This window comes from Halichoerus grypus, chromosome 11, assembly GCF_964656455.1.
Source record: "Halichoerus grypus chromosome 11, mHalGry1.hap1.1, whole genome shotgun sequence".
NCBI lineage: Eukaryota > Metazoa > Chordata > Mammalia > Carnivora > Phocidae > Halichoerus > Halichoerus grypus.
Genome location: NC_135722.1, coordinates 54,356,290 through 54,380,705, shown reverse-complemented (window position 1 = coordinate 54,380,705; position 24,416 = coordinate 54,356,290). Strand labels below are relative to the sequence as shown.

Below are 24,416 nucleotides of genomic sequence, written 5' to 3'. Positions count from 1 at the left end.
GTTGTTTTTATAGATTGTCCCTGTAAATTTCTGTTGTATATCACTCTTGGGGTCTTTCTCCTTTTATAGAACCCCCCTTAATATTTCTTGCAGGGCCGGCTTAGTGGTCACATATTCTTTCAGTTTCTGCCGGTCGTGGAAGCTCTGCATCTCTCCATCCATTCTAAATGAAAGCCTTGCCGGATAAAGTATTCTTGGCTGCACGTTCTTCTCATTTAGTACCCTGAATATGTCTTGCCAGGCCTTTCTGGCTTGCCAGGTCTCTGTGGATAGGTCTGACATTATTCTGATGTTCCTCCCTCTGTACATAAGGAATCTCTTCCCCCTAACTGCCCTTAAGATGGTTTCCTTGGTTCTAAGATTTGCAAGTTTTACTATTACATGCCGGGGTGTTGGCCTGTTTTCCTTGATCTTAGGAGGGGTCCTCTCTGCCTCTAGGACTCGAATGTTTGTTTCATTCCCCAGATTAGGGAACTTCTCAGCTACGATTTGCTCAAATACATCTTCTAGCCCTCTCTCTGTCTCCACTCCCTCCGGGATTCCAATTATTCTGACATTGGAATGCTTCATGGTGTCACTTATTTCTCTGATTCTATTTTCATGGATTCTGAGTTGTTTTTCCCTGGCCTCCTCTTTTCCCTTTTTATCTATTATATTGTCTTCCAGGTCGCTTATTCGCCCTTCTGCCTCAGTTACCCTAGCTGTTAGATTATCTAGATTGGATTGGATCTCATTGATAGCATTTTTACGTTCTGCCAATTCACCTTTTATTTCTGCCCTTAGAGACTCTATGTTGCCATTAATTGATTTCTCCATTCTAGCCATTGTCTTCACAGTTGTTAGCCTGAATTCCATCTCCGACATCTTGGTTATATCTGCACCCATTTGTAACTCTGCAGCATAAGTCATAATCTCTGAGTCTTTTCTATTTTGGGGGCTCCTCCTCCTAGTCATTCTGTTGATGGGTGTTTGAGGGAATGTATAGAGTCCAAATTATTGACCAGAACCCAAGCAAGATGCACCTGTTTTCTTGGGACCTTAGGGTTGCTGGCCTTTCATTTTCCCAGCCTGTCTTCTGAGGGAGGGGCCTGCCGCGCTGTTACTTGGGCAACCCTGTTTGGGCGGTGTTGCCCTGCCCCCCTGTGGCGGGGGATGGGCTCAGCTGGAATCAGTCTTTGGGGCTTTTGTTCTCTGGTGCCTTTCCCTGGCAGCTTTCTGCGTCTCTTCCGCAAGTCCAAGGAGAAGAGACTGTTTCCAACCCTCTGTCTCAGAGCAGAGGGATCGCAGTCTGTTCTTCAGTGAGCTCTCCAGGCCACACCGTCTCCGTTTCTGTCTGTGCTGCTATAAACTGCAGCGTCCTGGGTTGTGCGCCCCTCCGCAGTGCTCCCAGTCCTGCCTCCAGGTCAGGGCACGTCTCTGCCCTTTGTGCTTCTAAAACCGCCAGCCGCTCCCAGTTCGTGCGCCTGCGACCCCGCCACTCCGGGTTTCCGCCCCGGGGTCTGCCCTAAAGTCCTTTCCCCGCCGCTACCGGTCTGCGAGTCTGTGCCCGTCTGCAGCGCGCAAGGCTGTCGCTCACCGGATCCCCACGGCCAGGCACCCTCCCGCTGCTGTTTATCCTCCGATATCTGCCCGCGGACTCACAGCTCCCCGCTTAGTACCTCAAAACCAACCGCCTGCGATATTCTGTTTGTAGAGATCCAGATCTTCTTACATCTCAGGCTGGTTTCATGGGTGCTCAGAGTGGTCTGGTAGATATCCAGCTCAATTCCAGGGACCAGTTGAAATAGGGTCCCCTACTCCTCCGCCATCTTTCCCCCCATCTCATAATTGTCATTCTTGACTGACTTATTTGGCTTAGCATAATACCCTCTAGTTCCATCCACGTCATTGCAAATGGCAAGATTTCATTTTTGATGGCTGCATAATATTCCATTGTGTGTGTGTGTATATGTACATATAGATAGATAGATAGATAGATAGATAGATAGATAGATTATATATATATATATACACACACACACACACACACACACACACACACTATATATAGATCACATTTTCTTTATCCATTCATCTGTCAATGGACATCTGGGCTCTTTCCACAATTTGGCTATTGTGGACATTGCTGCTATAAACATTGGGGTGCAGGTGCCCCTTCAGATCACTACATTTGTATCTTTGGGATAAATACCCAGTACTGCAGTTGCTGGGTCTTAGGGTAGCTCTATTTTCAACTTTTTGAGGAACCTCCATACTTTTCCAGAGTGGCTGTACCAGCTTGCATTCCTACCAACAGTGTAAAAGAGTTCCCCTTTCTCCACATCCTCGCCAACATCTGTCATTTCCTGACTTGTTAATTTTAGCCATTCTGACTGGTGTGAGATGGTATTGCATTGTGGTTTTGATTTGTATTTCCCTGATGCCGAGTGATGTTGAGCATTTTTCATGTGTCTGTTGGCCATTTATATGTCTTCTTTGGAGAAATGTCTACTCCTGTCTTCTGCCCATTTCTTCATTGGATTATTTGTTCTTTGGGTGTTGAGTTTGATAAGTTCTTTATAGATTTTTGGATACTAGGGCACCTGGGTGGCTCAGTTGATTAAACATCTGCCTTCGGCTCGGGTCATGATCCCGGGGTCCTGGGATCGGGTCCCACATGGGGCTCCCTGCTCATTGGGGAGTCTGCTTCTCCCTCTGCCTGCCGCTCCCCCTGCTTGTGCTCTCACAGTCTCTCTCTGTCAAATAAATAAATAAAATCCTTAAAAAAAAGATTTTTGGATACTAGCCCTTTATCTGGTATGTCATTTGCAAATACCTTCTCCCATTCTGTCGGTTGTCTTTTGGTTTTGTCAACTGTTTCCATTGCTGTGCAAAAGCTTTTTATCTTGATGAAGTCCCAATAGTTCATTTTTGCCTTTGTTTCCCTTGCCTTGGGAGACGTGTCTAGCAAGAAGTGGCTGCGGCCAAGGTCACAGAGGTTGCTGCCTGTGTTCTCCTCTAGGATTTTGATGGATTCCTGTCTCACCATTTAGGTCTTTCAACCATTTTGAGTCTATTTTTGTGTATGTTATAAGGAAATGGTCCAGTTTCATTCTTCTGCATGTGGCTGTCCAATTTTCCCAACACCATTTGTTGAAGAGACTGTCTTTTTTTCCATTGGATATTCTTTCCTGCTTTGTCAAAGATTAGTTGACCATAGAGTTGAGGGTACATTTCTGGGCTCTCTATTCTGTTCCATTGATCTGTGTGTCTGTTTTTGTGCCAGTACCATACTGTCTTGATAATGACAGTTTTGTAATAGAGCTGGAAGTCAGGAATTGTGATGCCACCAGCTTTGCTTTTCTTTTTCAACAGTCCTCTGGCTATTCAAGGTCTTTTCTGATTCCATACAAGTTTTAGGATTATTTGTTCCATTTCTTTCAAAAAAGTGGATGGTATTTTGATGGGGATTGCATTGAATGTGTAGATTGCTCTAGGTAGCATAGACATTTTAATAATATTTGTTCTTCCAATCCATGAGCATGGAACGTTTTTCCATTTCTTTGTGTCTTCCTCAATTTCTTTCATGAGTGTTCAATAGTTTTCTGAGTACAGATTCTTTGCCTCTTTTGTTAGATTTATTCCTAGGTATCTTATGGTTTGGGGTGCAATTGTAAATGGGATTGACTCCTTAATCTTTCTTCCGTCTTGTTGTTGGTGTATAGAAATGCAACTGATTTCTGCGTATTGATTTTATATCCTGCCACTTTGCTGAATTCCTGTATGAGTTCTAGCAATTTTGGGGTGGTGTCTTTTGGGTTTTCCACATAGAGTGTTGTGTCATCTGCAAAGAGTGAGAGTTTGACTTCTTTGCTGATTCAGATGCCTTTTCTTTTTGTTGTCTGATTGCTGAGGCTAGGACTTCTGGTACTATGTTGAAGAGCAGTGGTGATAGTGGACATCCCTGCTGTGTTCCTGACTTTAGGGGAAAAGCTCTGTTTTTCCCCATTGAGAATGATATTCGCTATGGGCTTTTCATATATGGCTTTTATGATATTAGGATATGTTCCCTCTATCCCTACACTGTGAAGAGTTTTAATCAAGAAAGCCTGCTGTACTCTGTCAAATGCTTTTTCTGCTACTATTGAGAAGATCATATCATTCTTGTCCTTTCTTTTATTTATGTAGTGTATCACAATGATTGATTTGCAGATGTTGAACCAAACTTGCAGCCCAGGAATAAATCCCACTTTGTTGTGGTGAATAATCCTTTTAATGTACTGTTGGATCCTATTGTCTAGTATTTTGGTGAGAATTTTTGCATCCATGTTCGTCAGGGATATTGGTCTGTAATTCTCCTTTTTGATGGGGTCTTTGTCTGGTTTTGGGATCAAGGTAATGCTGGCCTCATAGAAAGAGTTTGGAAGTTTTCCTTCCATTTCTGTTTTTTGAAACAGCTTCAGAAGAATAGGTGTTAATTCTTCTTTAAATGTTTGGTAGAATTCTCCTGGGAAGCCATCTGGCCCTGGGCTCTTGTTTGTTGGGAGATTTTTGATTACTGCTTCAATTTCCTTGGTGGTTATGGGTCTGTTCAGGTTTTCTATTTCTTCCTGTTTCAGTTTTGGTAGTTTATACATCTCTAGGAATGTAGTCATTTCTTCCAGATTGCCTAATTTGTTGGCATATAGTGGCTCATAATATGTTCTTATAATTGTTTTTATTTCTTCAGTGTTGGTTGTGATCTCTCCTCTTTCATTCTTGATTTTATTTATTTGGGTTCTTTCTCTTTTCTTTTTGATAAGTCTGGCCAGAGGTTTATCAATTTTATTAATTCTTTCAAAGAACCAGCTCCTAGCTTCATTGATCTGTTCTGCTGTTCTTTTTGTTTCTAGTTCATTGATTTCTGCTCTGATCTTTATTTCTCTTCTCCTGCTGGGTTTAGGCTTTATTTGCTGTTCTTTCTCCAACTCCTTTTGGTGTAAGGTTAGGTTGTATATTTGAAACTTTTCTTGTTTCTTGAGAAAAGCTTGTATTGCTATATACTTACCTCCTAGGACCGCCTTTGCTGCATCCCAAAGATTTTGAACAGTTGTGTTTTCATTTTCATTTGTTTCCATGAATTTTTTAAATTCTTCTTTAATTTCCTGGTTAACCCATTCATTCTTTGGTAGGATGATCTTTACCTCCATGTATTTGAGTTCTTTCCAAATTTCCTCTTGTGATTGAGTTGCAGTTTCAAAGCACTGTGGTCTGAAAATATGCAGGGAATGATCCCAGTCTTTTGGTATCAGTTGAGACCTGATTTGTGACCCAGGATGTGATCTATTCTGGAGAATGTTTCATGTGCACTTGAGAAGAATGTGTATTGTGTTGCTTTAGGATGGAATGTTCTGAGTATATCTGTGATGTCCATCTGGTCCAGTGTGTCATTCAAAGCCCTTATTTCCTTGTTGATCTTCTGCTTAGATGATCTGTCCATTACAGTGAAGGGGGTGTTAAAGTCCCCTACTCTTATTGTATTATTATCAATGTGTTTCTTTGATTTTGTTATCAATTGGCTTATATATTTGGCTCCTCCTATGTTAGGGGCATAAATATTTACAATTGTTAGGTCTTCTTGTTGGATAGACCCTTTAATTATGATATAGTGTCTTTCCTCATCTCTTATTATCATCTTTCGTTTAAAATCTAATTTGTCTGATAAAAGGATTACCACCCCAGCTTTTTTTTGATGTCCATTAGATGATAAATGGTTTTCCACCCCCTCACTTTAAATCTGGAAGTGTCTTTGAGTCTAAAATGAGTCTCTTGCAGAAAGCATATTGATGGGTCTTGGTTTTTTTTATCCAATCTGATACCCTGTATCTTTTGATTGGAGCATTTAGTCCATTTACATTCAGAGTAACTATTGAAAGATATGAATTTAGTGCTCTTATATTACCTGTAAAGTGAATGTTACTTTATATTGTCTCTGTCCCTTTCTAGTCTGTTACTTTTGGGCTCTCTCTTTGCTTAGAGGATCCTTTTAATATTTCTTGTAGGGCTGGTTTGGTGATCACAAATTCCTTAAGTTTCTGTTTGTCCTGGAAGATTTTTATCACTCTATTTTGAATGACATCCTAGCTAGATAAATTATGCTTGGCTGTGTATTTTTCTCATTTAGCACACTGAATATATCATGCCAGTCCTTTCTGGACTGCCAGGTCTCTGTGGATAGGTCTGCTGCCAATCTAATATTTCTACCCATGTAGGTTACTGACCTCTTGTTCCGAGCTGCTTTCAGGATTTTCTCTTTGTCTCTGAGATTTGTAAGTTTCACTATTATATGTCAGGGTGTTGACCTATTTTTATTGATATTGAGGAGGGTTCTCTGTGCCTCCTGGATTTTGATGCCTGTTTCCTTTCCCAAATTAGGGAAGTTCTCAGCTATAATTTGCTCCAGTATACCTTCTGCCCCCCTCTCTCTTTCCTCTTCTTCTGGGATCCCAATTATTCTAATATTGTTTCACTTCATGGTATCACTTATCGCTCGAATTCTCCCCTCGTGTTCCAGTAGTTATTTATCTCTCTTTTTCTGAGCTTCTTTATTCTCCATCATTTGGTCTTCTATATCGCTAATTCTCTCTTCTGCCTCATTTATTCTAGTGGTTAGAGCCTCCATTTTTTATTGCATCTCATTAATAGCCTTTTTGATTTTGACTTTCAAACTAGATTTTAGTTCTTTTATTTCTCCAAAAAGGGATTCTCTAGTGTCTCCTATGCTTTTGTCATGCCCAGCTAGTATCTTTATAATCATTATTCTGAACCCTAGTTCTGATATCTTACTTATGTCCATACTGATTAGGTCCCTGGCAGTCAGTCCTGCCTCTTGTTTTCTTTTTTTGAGGTGACTTTTTCCGTCTTGTCATTCTATCCAGAGAAGAATAGATGAACAAGAGAACAAAATACTAAAATGGCAACAACGACCCCAGAGAAATACACACTAAACAAATCAGATGAGACCCAATTTGTGTGTGTGTGTGTGTGTGCAAATAAGATTAAATACAATGAAGAGGTGGATTGTAACTGTAAAAATGAAAAAAAAAATTTTTTTAAATGAAAGTTGAAAGACAAGAATCATGGGGAAAAAGCCATGAGTTCTATGTGCTGTATTCCCCTAGCGCTGTGGTTTAGCCATTCTCATTGATTGGTAAACTTGGTCTTGGCTGGATGTTCTTGCTGATCTTCTAGGGGAGGGCCCTGTTGCAGTGACTCTCAAATGTCTTTGCCCGAGGCAGAATTGTTCCGCCCTTGCCAGGGGCCAGGCTAAGTAATCTGCTCGGGTTTGCTCTGGGTAGCTTTTGTTCCCTGAAATCTTTCCATACAGTTTTGGAGGATGAGAATGAAAATGGTACATTCCCAATCTCTGGTCCCAGAGGAGCCAAAAACTCCGCCTGACTCCTCAGTGAGCCCCCAGAGAAAAGCAGTCAATCACTCCCGTCTCCCTGGTCTCCCGCCACACTCCGTGCTCACCCGGCCTGTGACCGAGCATTTCTGTCTCTGGCACACGACGCCATTTGGGGTCTCCAAACCCAGCAGATCCCTGCGGTGCACTCCCGCGCCGCTCCTCCCAGGGGAGGAAGGGGAGTCTCCCCAGATCTGCCGCTTGTTGGGTCCCTGCTGGAAGAGCAGTGGCCCGAGTGTGCCGCTGATCACAGTTTATGGCAACCCGGAGCTGAGAGCCCGCTCCTCGGCTCCATCTCTGCAGCCGGCTTCCCTGCTCCAATACCTGGGAGCTCTGCTGCACTCAGGCACCCCGAGGGTCCTGAGACCACACTGTCCCAGCGAGGGTTCCACCCCCCGCTTAGCCACTGGAGTGACGTCCCTCAGCGGAGCAGATTTCTAAAAGTTCCAATTTTGTGCTCTGCTGCTCTATCACTCGCAGGTGGTGGCTGACAGAGGGTCCCTCCCCCGCGGTCTATCTTCCCAAATATCGCCACCTCAGATTCACTTTTCTGCATGTCCTACCTTCCAGAAAGTGGTCGCTTTTCTGTTCAGAGAGTTGCTGCTATTCTTTTCTTCGATCTCCTGTTGAGTTCATAGGTGTTCAGAATGGTTTGATCCCTATCCAGCTGAATTCCTGGGACCAGACGAAATTTAGGTCTCCTACTCCTCCGCCATCTTGGACTCCCGAGATTAATAGATTTAAGAGGAAAATTACATGATTATCTCCATAGATGGTGAAAAAGCCCTTAACAAAACACAGCATAGAATGTAATTGATGTGTCTTCTTAGTATAATAAAATATATACTCTGTTCCTAAAGTTAGAATTGTACTTAATGGAGAAATACTAGAGACATTTCCACAAAGATCAGCAATAAACTGAAGAGGACCTCTACTAGTCAACATTGTACTGGAGGCACTAGACAAAGCAGTTAGAGAGGAGAAATCAATAAAAGCACAAGAATTAGGGAGAAATAGAGTAAGTCCATCCCTTGTAGATGATAAGATTGTGTATCTGGAAAGCCCTGAAAGTATTTTGTATTTGTCTTTATTTTTACGATTTCTGGAGTTCCTCGTTTCTTTGTATAAACCCAAGTTTTTCTTGGTATCATATTCCTTCTGCCTGAAGAACTTCCTTTAATGTTTCTTATAGCACAAATATGCTGGAATTAATTCTCTTGGCTTTTGTTTTTGGCTAAAATCTGTAATTTTTTTTTTTAATTTTGAAAGCTGTTTTCACTAGTAATAGAATTTTGGGTTGATAATTTATTTTTCCCTTTCAGCTCTTTAAAGATGTAATTCTTATCTTTGTTCCTCTGTATGTAATGTATCTTTTTTTCTGGCTGCCTTCAAGATTTTCACTTTACCTTTGGTTTTTAGCAGTTTTAATATAAGGTGTCTAGATTTTAAAAAAATTATCCTGTTGATTCTCTGTGTTCTTGGGTTTATGGTTTCATATCTTTCATTATTTTTGGAAAATGTTCAGCCTGTCTATTTAAATATTTGTTCTGATCTGTTATTTCTTCTTCTGGGATTTCAATTACATGGATGTTACACTGATATAGTACAGCTGTTGAAGGCTCGTTCTGTTTGTTTGTTTGTTTTTACTCCTTTTTTTCTTTGTGTTTCAGTTTAGGTAACTTTTATTGACCTATCTTCAAGTTCATTGGTCCTTTCTTTGGATGTGTTGAGTCTTCTGGTGAACTCAGAAAAGTTCTTCATCTCTGTTTTTTAGTCCTAGTATTTCCATTTGACTCTTTCTTACTGTTTCCATCTCTCTGTTAATTTTAACACTAAGATCTCAACACAGCAACCTGCCCATATTTGAGACACACACTCTCTTGATCCCCTATGTTCCTCATCAGCAAAGGAGCTTCTTCCATTCTCTCCCTGCTGGGTCTCCATGGGTTGGCTGCATCCTTCCACTTAGCTCCTGTCAGATAGCCCACTCCTTATAACCATTGCCCCAGGCTCCAGTGATAACTCCCTCCCCTTGCTCTGTAATACCTGTGAGTGGCAAGATCCCCTTGGTTTGGCACACAGTAGACATTCATATATTTATTGAATGAATTAAAGTATCTGAAACATAAAGTGTTGGGGGAATGGAGGGTGACAAGCATGGAATTAGGACCACTAGGTAAAAGGCCTTGAATGCCCAGGGCTCCCACCCAGCAGGGTGAATTGCCAAACTATAAATAACCAAACAGACCTGGGACCAAAGCTAAGTGCTACAGGTGGACTACAGAGTGCTACAACTGCTGGGTACTGAGTCCCCACCCGTGTGGACAAGGCCCTGCCTGCTCTGCCATCCTGGTGGCCTCTTGCCTTTAGCAGAAGATGAAGTGAACCTTTTTTGACAGTTTGGCCAGAGCCCAGGATTTCTGTCTGTGCTGCTGGCTTTATGCTGGGCCCAGAAAAAAAGATGTGGAATGGTCCCTGCTCTGCTCTTCATTCCCTAGGTGACTTTGAGGAAGCACAGACCCTCTCTGGGCCTCACTTTCTACATCTGTACAATAGAGATGGGGTTAGAGGTATAGGAGAAAGAAAAGAGGGAAAAGGGAAGGAGAGGAGGAGGGGGTTGGGGGGAAGAGGAAGACAAAGCCCGCAAGTCCAGCCTTGGGGAGGCGCTCTCTCTGGTGGTCATTCTGAGGAGCTGCATGCAGCATGGACTTCCCTTCTAGGTCAGGGCCCACCAGTGCTCTGGAGAAGCCTGGAAAACAGGGAGAGCTGTGAGGGGGACTTACTCACTGAGGTGGCTAAGGGATCTATTTCTGCTGGCTTTGGCTAGAGAAGAGCTAGGTCTGTCCCTCTCCCGACCTTGTCAGGATGGAGAATTCAGAGCCCTCCCAGGGCTGTTGTCATCTGTTGAGCCCCTACTTGTGTGTCTGGTGCCTTGGGGTATTGTTCTATGAGGGAGATTTAGTATCTCCTTTGACAGAGGAGAAACAAACTCAGGGGGCCTAAACAGTTTTCTCCAGCTCACCACATGAACATGACCTTGTTTGGTTGGTTGGTTTTGTTTGGGTTTTGTTGGTTTGAAGACCACTGGGGACCCAGTGAGTCCTGGTCCTCTGCTGCCTTCATTCACACTCTCCCTGGCTGACCTGGCTCATGACATGGTTGCTCCTTCCACCTTCCCCTCTCCTCTGGGCTCCAGACTGCCACCTGACGGCTGCACTCACATGTCCTGAAGGCATCTCACCGCTGGCCTGTTCGAGTGGGGACTCCCAGTTCTCTGACCCACCGCTGCCCCCATATTGTACCCCTTCACCTCTGCCAGGCTTGCCCTGCACAGAAAACGGCACATCTGCCCAGTTAGTTGTTTGAGGCAGAGACCCAGGAGACGTTCTAGATTCCTCCCTTAGCTGGCCCCTCACCTTCACCCATCAGCAACTCCTATCACATCTAGTTCCGAAACACCTCCCCCTTACGTGTCCCATCTCCATTCTCTGCCTCCCAGACCGTCCCCTGCAGGCACCACTGCACTAGCCTGTGGGCTGATGTTCCTCCTTCTCTTCTTGGTTTCTTCACTCAGCAGGTGGTTGTTGGGTGCGCATGTACTATTTACCAGGCACTCCTCTGGTCCCTGGAAACAAGGCAGGAGCAGGACTTGCCCTCCGGCCTCTTACAGGCAAATCTTCAATGTTGTCGTCGTTGTTGTTATTATGCAAATTCCCCGCTTAGCAACTACAGGATGCCTTCCAAACTCTTCACCTTAGCCCCCAAGTACCTATGTGATCTGGTCTCTCCAGCAGCTTCTCCGGCCAAACTTCTCTTCTCCATCCCTCTGCCTGTGATGTAGCCACACTGCTCTCCTTTCATCCTTTCACTCCCTTAACTATGCCATCCCCTGTCCCCTGGGGGCCTCTACTCATGCTGTCCTCTCTGCCTGGAGTGTTCCCTCCCCAGCCTCTGTATTCCTGTGTCCTTCGCCTTCAGGTCTTGGTTAAATGACACCTTCTTTGAACACCACATATTATTCCCTCTCCTTGTGTTCTGGACGTTTCCTCCACAGCCCTTATCTCAGTGGGTAGTATTGAAATCAATAATCTTTTACATTTTAAAAATAAGTAAACCAAAGATAATAATTTTTTACGTTTATTTATTACGTAGTGGTAAGCTCCTTTCGGGCAGGAAATATGGTTATATAATTCACCAATCTATACCCAGCCCCTAACACTTACGAGGTGCATTTATTGAATAAAGGAATGTGGAACTAAGGCTTTCTCCTCCCCACTTAGCTTTTCTGAGAGCTAAAGGAAGACCTACTCCCCTGAGGCTTCTTTTCTTCAAGCTGAACACCTCAGGAATTAGCCTGGTCTATGCAGTACTGCCCAAACTGTGTTCTGTGGAATGTTACTCTTTCAGAAAAGTTTCATGATGAATTGAATTTAGAGAGTCAGAGTACACGGCATGGTAAAGGCTCTGAGAAGTCCTGCTGTAAAGAGCCCATTTAGCTCTGTTCATCCCGACTGTCCCCAACCTTGTCTGCCTCATTGTTGAAAGATAATTTAGTTAGAAACTAAGCAGTCTCTGAGCTCTGGGGCAGTGGCCAGATTCTGCACAGGAAAGTCAGCAAAGGCAGCCAGGAATAGGGATGGAAAGCCGGGGCCTTGGACCAGACAGGCTCCCAGGGTCTGAGTGTGGTTGTCCGTGTTCTGGTGATGACGCACACTCTGGGCACTACTGGCTGAATAATGGCCCCCAAAGATGACAACAGCCTCACCACCAGATACTGTGCATGTGGCCAAAGGGACCATGCAGGTGTGATTATTAAGGAGTTTGTGATTATCCTGGATTATTCTGTATTATCCACTTGGACCCAATATGACCACAAGGGTCCTTGTAGGAGGGAGGCAGGGGTGAGTGTCCCAGGAGAAGGAGAGGTAATGATGGAGACGCAGGCTGTAATGAACTTGGAACACAGAGGAAGGTCCATAAGCCAAGGAACATGGACAGCCACAAGGAGCTGAAAAAGCAAAGATAGCAGGTCCCCCCTTGGGGCCTCCAGAAGGAACACATCTTGCCGATCGATGCCCTGATTTTAGCCTAGTGAGACTGATTTCAGGCCTCTGACTTGTAGACTGGAAGAGAATACCCTTGTGTTGTAAACCACCAAATCTGTGGCAATTTGTTACAGTAGAGATAGGAAACTAACACAGCCCCTTGCAGAGGTTCAGTAAGTCTTGGTTCTGAACTTTTTCTTTTCTCTTGCTCTCCCCAACAGCCATGGCAAAACCCTTAGCTAATAATCTGGGCTCCAAGGGCACCTGAGTGACTCAGTCAGTTAAGTGTCTGAGTCTTGATTTTGGCTCAGGTCATGATCGTGGGGTCGTGAGATTGAGCCCCATGTCTGGCTCCATGCTGGGTGTGGAGCCTCCTTAAGATTCTCCCTCTCCTTCTCCCTCTGCTCCTCCCCCTCTCTCTAAAATTAAAAAAAAAATGGGGCTTCATGAGCTAGCCTACTCCTCTCTGTGCTAGAATGACTCCCATATGTACCCCACCCAGCCTTCCAGATTCCATTCAAATGCCACCTCTGCCACGAGGCTTGCTATATCCCCACCACACCCACCAGGCAGAAGCAGAGACCCACAGCACTTGAGATGGGGAACCCTTCCACCTCACAGCACAGCTCCCCTCATCCATGTCTCATTCTCCACCAGCCTATGAACATCAATAGAGGTTTTGTGCATGGAATTAGTGGGTGGTGTAGTAGGGGAAAGCCCCAGATGAAAGGGCTCTGCTTTATGGTCCTCCTGGCTGGGTGCCCTCATCTGTGTCTTCACCTAGGGCCCACCTGGTGAAGCCAGCATGTCACTTTGCATCCTGGATGGTTTCCTTTGGACATCCCACAAGCCCTTCAAGCCCAGTATGTTTGCATGATGTGAACTGACATCAGCATCTACCAAACATGTGCTCCTCCCACATTCCCTGGCCACCACTGGCACCACCACCCACCCCGCCAGGACTCTGAGGCTACCCAGGACTCTTCCTTCTCCTTCTTTCCACATCCAGTTATTTAGACAGTCTTGTCATTTCTACCTGAGGCACATCTCTCAAATCCATCTTCTTTCTCTGTCTCCACTGCCCCTGGTGCGGCCCAGAGACCCCCATCACCTCTTCACTGGACCCGGCTCCAGCTTCCTCCCTGGTCTTTCTGCCTCCAGGATGACCCCAGTCAGCTCCTTCTCCACAAGCAGCCGCCAGGGGGCGTTGTTAGAAGCGCATCAGAGCATGTTGCTCTCCTGATTCAGGCAGAGCAGAGGACAGACCACAGCTGTTGATGGCAGATGGCCCCCGGGCACGTCCCAGCCTACTGAATTGTGATCCCCAGTTCCACCAAGAGACTGGCTGCAGCTTCCTTCGGCGCTCTCTGTGACCCAAAGGGACCCTGCACTGCAAGGCCAGCCGAGTCCTTCTCAGGCCTTTACAGGTTAGAGACGCATCCTCATCATGACAAGCGTCATAAATTTCTCCTGCATCAAATACCATGTACTGCAGTAAACGTTTTGAAAAGGATTTCTGTAATTTCGAGTTTTGTGAAGAGCAAATTATTCATTTTGGTTTGTAACTTGAACTTAATTGTATTTATTATAACAACGTAAGAATTGGTTTGGGTTGCCCATGGCTGCTTGGCATAATACTGCATTTGTAGACATTTTAATTCAGCATTTGTTAATTTTGATTTTGCTGTTTTTCTGCTCACATTTTGGAGTCAATGTATTTTTCCTCCCAGGGCTTAAATATTTGTGTAAGCTCTTGAAAAGCTCAGGGGCCCCAAGCCATGAAGCCATGAGACCATTAAAATATCCCTTGATCTCTGCAAAGAGGCTTGCGCCTCCAAAGAGCTTAGGGCTGAGCTTGCAGCTGAGCTGGGTGGCTGGGGTCAGAGGGCTCCCAGCAGCGCACACACAGACACAGACACACACACATACACGCACAGACACACACACACACACACACACACACACACAGAGGCATCAAGGCCACCCCTGCTGTGCCAAAGAGTGGTGAGAACAAGGGGGAAAGAGGCTTTGGGTGGGGAGGAGATCTGGGAAATTCTGAGCATCCCCTGCCTCCACCTTACACCTTCCTGCCCACCCTGCCCTCACTCCATGTGTTCTGGCTCAGACCTAGCTCTCTCTCTCTCTCTCTTTTTTTTTGAAGATTTTATTTATTTATTTGAGATACAACACGTGCACATGAGCAGCAGGGAGGGGCAGAAGGAGAGGGAGAAGCAGGACCCCCACTGAGCAGGGAGCCCAACACGGGGCTCGATCCCAGGACCCTGAGATCATGACCTGAACCGAAGGCAGACCCATAACTGGCTGAGCCACCCAGGCGCCCCTCAGACCTAGATCTCTTGAAGTTTGGCTCCTTGAAGAACTGAAGGCCCTAAACAAACTAAGTGGCAAGAGAGCAGAGCTGTTGGCTCTCCCACACCTCAGTCTCATTTTTAATACCCCGTTTCCCCATTGTTCCAACCTCACAGGGCTGTATCATGATGAGTGGAGGCTTTGGGGTCAGAAAGGCCTGGATTCATATGTTGGCTCAATTTTGAATTAGTTTCATGACTGGGGGCAAGTCACTTCTTTCCTCATTTGCAGAATGAGCTGAATAATACTGACTCATGATCCTCATGAGGATCAAACATGAAGCCACTAGCCAATGCTTGGCAGTCTGTAGGCACTTGATAAAGAGTAATTTCCTTCTCTCTAGCTATTTCTGAACCCACAATCTGACCAGTCACTGAGTTTGGCCACCCATGGCCTGGCTTCCTTCCCTTTTCAGGTGGTCTTTGTCACCAGGGCACCAGGATGCCAATCTGATGGGGAAAAGGGGTGAGAGATCTATTTACCACATAGCTGATGTATGTTGGGCACAGTGCTGGGTGCTTTAAGCAGGTGACACTATCACCCTCTAAGGCCTACCTGACAGATATATTTATCTTTTCCTGACAGGCTCTGCTCCCCCTTCTCCACTTTCAGTACCTCCAGTGCTCCACCACTCTGCAGAGGGGTAGAAAGCAGAATGTGGATCCTCTTGGTCAAGTTTCAAGCCACAGTCCCCCATATTCATCAAGTGAACGTTGATTCTAAATAAACACTGCTTCCCCTGACCATTGCACTTGACCCTACATTTAAGCCCAGCACAAAGGCATATCTTTTAAGATAGAAAAAAATGTAATTACTTAATTTAAGCAGTCATCATGAAAGACTCTGAGTCAGCAAACCAATATAATGGATTGTGGCTAATGCATTTTCCTTGCAGAAAGCAGATGGCTAGCATCCAGCTTCCATCAAACCTGCAGTCATCCTATAAAAGATGGCAACACAAACTTGGTCCACCCTTCCACTCTCCACCAAAACTTGATGTGGATTTCTCAATTCCAGGGACAATGTCTCAAGAAATCTGAGTCAAATACTGCTCAACAAGCAAGAAGTAAGGTTTCTAAACTGTCTTCCAGTTACCATCACCATCATCATCATCACCACCACCACCACCATCACTACCATCAATCCTACTGCCATCACCACCACCACCATCACTACACCACCACCATCACCACCACTACCATCACCGTCATCAACACCACCATCCCTGACACCATCACCACTACTACCACCATCACCAACACCAACACCATCATCACCACTATCATCACCACCACCACCATCACCATCATCAACACCACCATCCTCAACACCAACACCATCACCACTACCACCACCATCACCAACACCACCACTACCAACATCAATACCATAATCACCACTACCATCATCAACACCACCACGATCACCACCACCACGACCACCATCACCAATACCACCATCATCACCACCATTCAACCATTATCTATGAGTGCCGACTATGTATCTCGCAGGATCTACTCTACATAGCTTTGAGGTTAGTATCTACTTTCCAGGGAGAAAACTGAGGCCCAGAGAGGATAAATCATTTCTCCAAAATTACCCAACTGGAAAGAAGTAGGGTTGGGATTCAAAGTGCAGCCACTCTGACTCTAAAGTCTAAGTTTTTTCTACTGTGATATAATTTCTCTCCTCTTTCTCCTTTTATCACCCTGACACACCTCTTCCTTTGCTTATCAGCTCCTGTTAGCACCTCCTCTCCAATCCTCCCTAATTTCTGGCATGCCCTCAAGATTAAATTCTTCATTTTCCCCCATGTGTTTTCAACCATGCTCTGTATAATGCACTTGTGACCACCTCATAGCAGTGCTTATGCTATAATAGTCTAATATGCTAATAATGGTCTGTTACTATTTTACGTCCACTACTCTCCCATCCCCTCCAGACTTACACTCCTTGAGGACAGACTGTCTATTGGTCAATGTATCCCTGGAACCCAGGGCATGGTTCATGATTTTCCTCATGATTCACTCAAAAGTCTGTGGTCTGAATCCATGAATGAATATATGGGTGCATGGACAGATGAATGAAGAGACATGTGAATCAGTGGGTGAGTGATTGAGTGCACTAACAGATGGTTAAGGAAAACTCTCAAATCTACATTTGTAATCCTCTCCAGTTCACCCCATTCTTATATCTCCAAATACCTATCAGAGCTTTCCACTTGGCTCTTTGCTGTCATGTAAAACTAAACCAGTGCAAACCTAAACTCCACCCTAGCTGATCCCTTACCTCTTTTCTGACAATAGTACTCCTATTCTTCCCAGGATCCCCTCCACTGGTCCTCTGATTGATTCATTCAGTCAACAATATTTTGTACTTGTTTGTCTGTGTGTTTGGCTGTCTGCTATGTGCCAAGCACAGTTCTAGGGAATCGAAACAGTACTGAATAAGACAAGCAAGTTTCTGGGGGAACTCAAAGGAGTTCACAGTCAACAGTGGGGTGCTTCCACATAGCATAGCAGACAATAGGCAAGTACAAAGTTAACAAGATAATTACAGAGCATAATGAGTGATACAGTAAGGAAATACATAGAATGATGAAAGAGAACTAAGGGACCTCACACTAGATAAGATGGGGAGGGAGGGCATGTTTGAAGATGTGATATTAAGCAAGACCTGAAGGATGAGAATAAGCCATTCAATATAACAGCTGCAAGAATATTCCAGGCAGAGGAAACAGCAAGTGCAAAGCTTCCTGGGCTGGAAAGAGCCTGGTGTGTTTCAGCAACAGAAAGGGGGCAGATGTGGGTGGAGTGCAGTGAACAGCAGGAGACTGTATGAGAGGAGGTGTTAACAGACCGGAACCAGGTCATGCAGGGCCTTGAAGGTCATGGCAAGGAGTAGGGTTTTATTCCAAGATCAGTGGGAAGCCATTGAAGAGTCTCAAGCAGGGGAATGACATGACCCCTCTGGCAGGTAGGCAAAGAACTTCCCCCACCTCCAATAGCCCCAGGTGTAGATGATTCACAGATGAGTTATCTCAAGTCATCAGGAAAGGGTTAACTCCAATTCCATTTAAACCATTACAGTGCACAGAAAAGGAAAGCATCCAAATGCTTTTTGTAGAGTCATCATAGCATTGGTGGCAACTCTGAACAAAAGGCACAGCAAAAAGGAAACAGACCAAGCTGTTTTGTAAGTATTCATTAAAAAAAAATCTTTAAAATTTTAGTAAATAAAATTCTGAAGCACTTTAAAAGAACAACACACCACAACCAAATTGACGTTTTACCAAAAAAGCCAAGAATGTTTCGATAGTAATAAGCTATATGATAATTACATATGTTGAAAGATCAAAGTGAAAAAGACATATCATGTCTGAAGAGACTGAAAAGACATTTGATAAATTCACCATCTATTCTTTTTTTTTTTTTTAAGATTTATTTATTTATTTGACAGAGAGAGACACAGCTAGAGAGGGAACACAGGTAGGGGCAGTGGGAGAGGGAGAAACAGGCTTCCCACAGAGCAGGGAGCCCGACGCAGGGCTCGATCCCAGGACCCTAGGATCATGACCTGAGCCAAAGGCAGACACTTAATGACTGAGCCACCCAGGCGCCCCTCACCATCTATTCTTGATGTTTAAAAAATTTCTTAGTAAAATCGGAGCAAATGGATAGTTTCTAAATATTTTGTGCCAAAAGTCAACATCATCCTTAATGGTAAGATACTGGAAATGTTCCCACTAAAGCCGGGAACAGTAATTCTAGAGGTACATTAGGAGCAACTGGGAAAGAGGAAGAAATGGGAGATATAAATCAGAAAGAAGAAGACAAAACTGTCATTTTTGTGAACGATAAATCCATAAACTATTGAAACTAATTAGAAAGTTGAGTATGGTTGATAGAGATCAATACATGCAAAAATTCAACAGTCCTGTTGTGTATAACTATAATAAAAGATGTAGTTTAAAAATATGTCAGTTCAAAGAAGCACATGAAAAGATGTTCAACATCAGTAGCCATTAGGGTAATGCTAAATTAAAACTATGATGAGATATCATTACACGCATATCAGAATGGATTAAAAATAAAAAAGAAATGATAATACCAAATACTGGCAAGGGAGTACAGAGCTGGATCTTTCGTCCACTGCCGGTAAGAATGCAAAATGATGGAGCCATTCTGGAAAGTAGATGGCAGTTTCTTATAGAGTTAAATACACACTTAAATGGCTCCTGAGCACTTATCCTAAAGAAGTGAAAATGTGTTCACAGAAAAACTTTACATGCGTGTTCACAGCAACTTTATTTGTAATATCCCCAAACTGGAAACAATCCAAATGTCCTTCCATGGGTGAATAGTTAAACAAAATGAAGTTTATCTACATAATTGAATAATACTCAGCAATAGAAAGGAACAAAGTGTTGATAAATGCAACAATTTGGGTGGCTCTTAAGGCAATTATGCTGAAAGGAAAAGCTTACACACAATATGATTCCATCTATATGATGTTCTAAAATGTCAAAAACTCAAGAGATGGCGAATGGATTAGTGGTTGCCAAGGAAACCAGGGAAATCAGGGAAGGGTGTGATAATGAAGGGGTAACAAGAGAGAGATCCTTTGTGGTGATAGAAGAGTCCTGTATTTTGATTGTAGTGGTGCTTATACAAATCTATATACGTGATAAGATGTCGTAGAACTATGCATGAAGGCATATTCAAAAATGAGTGCATCCAAAAACTGGTGAAATCCAAGTAAGGTCTGCAGACTAGTTAATTGTATGGTCTTAATGTAAAATTCCTTGTTTTGACAATGTACTGTACATATTTGAGATGTTACCACTGGGAGAAGCGAGGTGGTGGCTACAAGGGGCCTCTCGGTAGTGTTTTTGCAACTTCTTGTAAGTTTATAATTATTTAAAAATAAAAAGGAAAATATGTGTCATTTTCTGTTACAACAAAAACCGTTACAAAAGAACATAAAAGAACTGAATAAACAAGAGAGTTTTACCATCTCTTTATGAGTAGGAAGTCTCAAAATCCCCACAATGGAAGTTCCTCTTAAATACTAAATAAGTTCAATGCAATTCCAGAAAACATTTCATAAGACTTTTTGTTTTCATAAAAGTTTTCAAAGAATTTGACAAGCTGATTCAAAGGTTAATATGGAAGGATGAAGAGCAAGACTTCCAATGCAATGTAAGCTCCATGACAATAGAGATGTTTATCTATTTTGTTCAATTCCGTGCCCCAGAGTCTGGAACAGTGCCTGGCCCCTAGTAGGTGCTCAAAAAATATTTGTGAACGTATGGATGACAACCTAAAATAAGAGGAAGAAGAGAGATTTGCTTACCAAATATTGAGACCTACAATAATTTTAGACTATAATATCGGCATAGACTAACAAAGACTAATAAAACAGAATATAAAGTTTAGAAACACATCCACATACATATGAAAACTTATCTACTTGAAGAAGCATTATCAATCAGTGAGGAAAAGATAAACTTCAAACATGCTTAAAGAATTGGCTGTTTGGGCGCCTGGGTGGCTCAGTTGGTTAAGCAACTGCCTTCGGCTCTGGTCATGATCCTGGAGTCCTGGGATCGAGTCCTGCATCGGGCTCCCTGCTCGGCGGGGAGTCTGCTTCTCCCTCTGACCCTCCCCCCTCTCATGCTCTCTCTATCTCATTCTCTCTCTCAAATAAATAAATAAAATCTTTAAAAAAAAAAAGAATTGGCTGTTACAGTGTCGTATGGTGACTGAAGCTACTACACTTGTGGTGAGCACAGCATAACATATAGAGATGTGGAATCACAATGTTGTACACCTGAAACTAATGTAACATTGTGTGTCAACTGTACTCTCTCAAATTAAAAACAAAACAAAACAGAATTGGGTGTTTATGTGGAAAAAAACCTAGGTCCTTTTCTGTATTAAGATTTGCATTCTGCTACAAACCACCCAAAAGTGGCCTAACCAAAAATGGATTTCTTTTCTCTCATAAAAAGATTTCTAAATATGAACAAAAGAAAAAAAAAATCACAAAAATTAAAAGTCAACAAAAAAGTCCAGAGGCAGACTGGTGTAGCAGCCCCATAATGTCATTAATGGTCCAGGTTCATTCTTTTTCTTACTTTCTTCTTTCTTTCTTTCTTTCTTTCTTTCTTTCTTTCTTTCTTTCTTTCTTTCTTTCTTTCTTTCTTTCTTTCTTTCTTCTTTCTTCTTTCTTTCTTTCTTTCTTCTTTCTTTCTTTCTTCTTTCTTCTTTCTGTCTTTCTTTTCTTTCTTTCGTTATTCATGAGAGAGAGAGGGAGGGAGGGAGGTATAAAGAGTGCAAAGGCACGCATGCATGTTCATGAGTCAGGGGAGGGGCAGAGGGAGAGGGAGAGAATCCCAAGCAGACTCCCTGCTGAGCTCCGAGCCTGGCCCTGAGCTCCTAGCCTGGTGCGGAGCTCGATCCCACGATCCCGAGATCATGACCCAAGACCATGACTGAAGCCAAAACCAGGAGTGAGATGCTCAACTGACTGAGCCACTCAGGCGCCCCTGCTCCAGGTTCTTTCTATCTGTTCCTCTACAATCTTTAGCTTGCTATTTCTGTCTTTAAGATTGTCACCTCATGGTGGCAAAAGGGTGATTCACCTCTAGCCTCTGTCTATTTTTCAGAAGAGAAGTAATAGAAGAAAAAAGGGAAGTGGAAGGGAAAACACCCTTAAGTCAATGTTTTCCCAGAAATCTCTCAAGGTCTTCTGCTTACACCTCAGTGAACACTTCTGGCCACAAGGAAGTCAGGAAAGGTGGACTTGCATTGAAATAACTTGGGCGTATTGTAAGTTGGGCAGAAGGGTAGTCTGCCACACAACTTTACATGGTGCACAAAAAATAGATTGAAAATAGATGAAAACTTCTTAAAGGCGGTAAAGGAGAATATTCTTATAACTAACAGAGTAGGGAAGAGTTCTTAAAGATGCAAAAAGCATAAACTTTGGTTAATATGTTTAAATACATTAAAATTTTAAACCTCTGTGTGTCAAAATATACTATAAACAACGTTAAAAGATAAGCCACACACTTGGAGAAGATCTTGGCAATACATAGAAGCCATGAGTGATTAATGTGCAGGATATTTAAAGGATTCATATAAAATAATTCTTTAGGGGCGCCTGGGTGGCTCAGTCCTTAAGCATCTGCCTTCGGCTCAGGTCATGATCCCGGGGTTCTGGGATCGAGCCCAACATCGGGCTCCGGGCTCCGCGGGAAGCCTGCTTCTCCCTCTCCCACTCCCCCTGCTTGTGTTCCCTCTCTCCCTGTGCCTCTCTCTCTCTCTGTCAAATAAATAAATAAAATCTTCAGAAAATAATAATAATAATTCTTTAAACAACCTAACAGAGAAATGGGCAAAGGATATGAACAGGAAATATACAAAAACTCCAATAGGGCAATAAGTACATGAAAAGATACTTAACCTCACTTGTATTCAAATTTAATGTTTACACTCACCAGGGTGGAAAAAGTTTAAAAGTCTAGTCATTCCAAATATCAGTGAGGATGCTGAGAAACAAGAACTCTCACATATCATATGTGGGTGTGTGAATTGGCACGACCACTTTGGAAAGCAAGTTGTTTTACATATATTGGAAGAGGCATATATTGTATGGCCTAGATATTTTACTTCTGGGTTATTAACCCTAGAGAAATGCTGTCTCATGGGCTGTGGAGACACACATAAGGAAAAATATGTTGTACTATTTGTAATACCTAAAAAGTTGAAACAATCTAACTATCCGTCAGTGGAGGAATAGATTTTTTTTTAAGTGGTTTATCACACAACAGACTGCTAGAGAGCAGTTAAGATGGCCTAACTAGTTCTAGGTGTACCAACATGAATGAATCTCAAACTCCTATTGACTAGGGGGAAAAGCACATTGTAAAGGTTTCATAAAGTTTGACACCATTCATAAAAAAAAGTCAAATCATAAATGTTTAATACGCATGAATTTATTTATTTAATGCTAAATACACATGTAGGTACATGCGTATTAATAAATGTGCAGAAACATGTATGCACACCGTCTTCCACATGGTGGTAACATTGGAGGAAGGAAGGCAGGGTGTGTGTTCACCGTGGAACTTACATGTGCCTGTGTCATTTTATATAAGGGAGCTTCAGAGCCATCACCAAGGGGCTCCCACTGAGAAAACAATGGAACAGCTTGAGCATCAAAATAAGAAGTGATAGTAATGGATTACAGCCATTGAAAAAAGTAAGAATTCATGAATCCATGCTGGTATAAACAATGATGCCAACGAATAAATGTAGAAGGAATAACGGAGTTAGAAAATCACTTATTTGGCAAACATCATAGTAATAATTGTCTCAGGCAACAGCCATCAATAGTTGTTAAAACTCATGGATGAAAATTTGATGAGTAACAGGAGAGCTATAGAGTCTCAAAGTATCTGGCTTTAGTACAATATTTAAGTATTATACTAAATGAAGAAATTGGGAATATTTATCCTGAGAAGAGAAGATCAGGGAATACAACAGTTGTTTTTTTAATATGACTTTAAAATGCTGTAATATGTGGTCTCAAGGCAAGATGGAAATTGCAAGAATTCCTATTTTGGCTCAATATAAGGAAGAATTTTTTTAGCCTGCAACAATAAGTAAAAAAAAAAAAAAAAAAGGTTCAGAAACATATTAAATTATTCCCAGACTCAAAGAATTTTAACGTTCATTTATTCAGGATTCTAGGACTGTATCATTCTATTATTCTGAGATTCTAGGACTCCAAATATGATTCTAAGATTCTCATTCTTTTATTTTGATTCCAGGATATGAAGATTTCATGATTTTGGTATAATCCCTGTTTCTGTGGTCATACCAGTCATAGTAAAAGCACGAAGGTATTTGACTCTAAATCTCACCTAGCTTCATAACTGGAAATCCGAATGCAGTTGACCTTCCTACCCAACCTTTATGACTGGGATCAACTCTCCCCTGGTTGTGTTCCTGAAGATAGAGGGAAGGCTTCTAGCATTTCACCCTAAAATATACTATTTCTAGTAGGTTTTTGGTATATATCCTTTAACATACTAGTAAGTTCTACCTTGCAAAGAACTTTTAAAATTAATTAAAGGGTGTCAACTTTTATCAGGTTTTTCAAAATACATCTATGTGAGATGGTTGTGTGATATTTCTATGGAATCCGTTAGCATGTAGTATGATATCTACAGATTTTCTGCTATTAAACCAGTGTTCATTCTTGGATAAACATAACTTAATATTGATAAATCATGATTTTTAGGTACAGTCCTGAATTGTTTGCTAACATTTCATTTAAGATTTTTATATCTATGATTGACTTATAATTTCTTCTTCTTCATATTATTCTTGTCTAGTTTGTCTCTGTACATCTATTATATTGGCTTTTTAAACTGGAATGGGAAGTTTCCCCCTTTTTTCTGTTTAATGGAATAATTTACATAACATACAGATTGTTCTATGAAGGTTTTGTGAGACTCACCTGTAAAATCAAATAGATCACATAGTTTGTTTTATCTTGTTTGGTTT

The 24,416-nt window shown here is 42.5% G+C and overlaps 1 protein-coding gene and 1 long non-coding RNA gene across 2 annotated transcripts in view; one reads left to right on the top strand and one right to left on the bottom strand.

Moving 5' to 3' along the window:
* The window catches only part of LOC144379449 (uncharacterized), a 707,761-nt gene that overhangs the window by 551,697 nt on the left and 131,648 nt on the right, over positions 1-24,416 (bottom strand). The gene's annotated exons all lie outside the window — the stretch shown is intronic.
* On the top strand, positions 13,740-16,365 carry LOC144379490 (uncharacterized). Its single transcript, XM_078059108.1, has 2 exons — positions 13,740-13,895; positions 15,734-16,365. The coding sequence occupies exon 2, from the start codon at positions 15,835-15,837 to the stop codon at positions 16,363-16,365; it is 531 nt and encodes a 176-aa protein (XP_077915234.1). The 5' UTR covers positions 13,740-13,895; positions 15,734-15,834.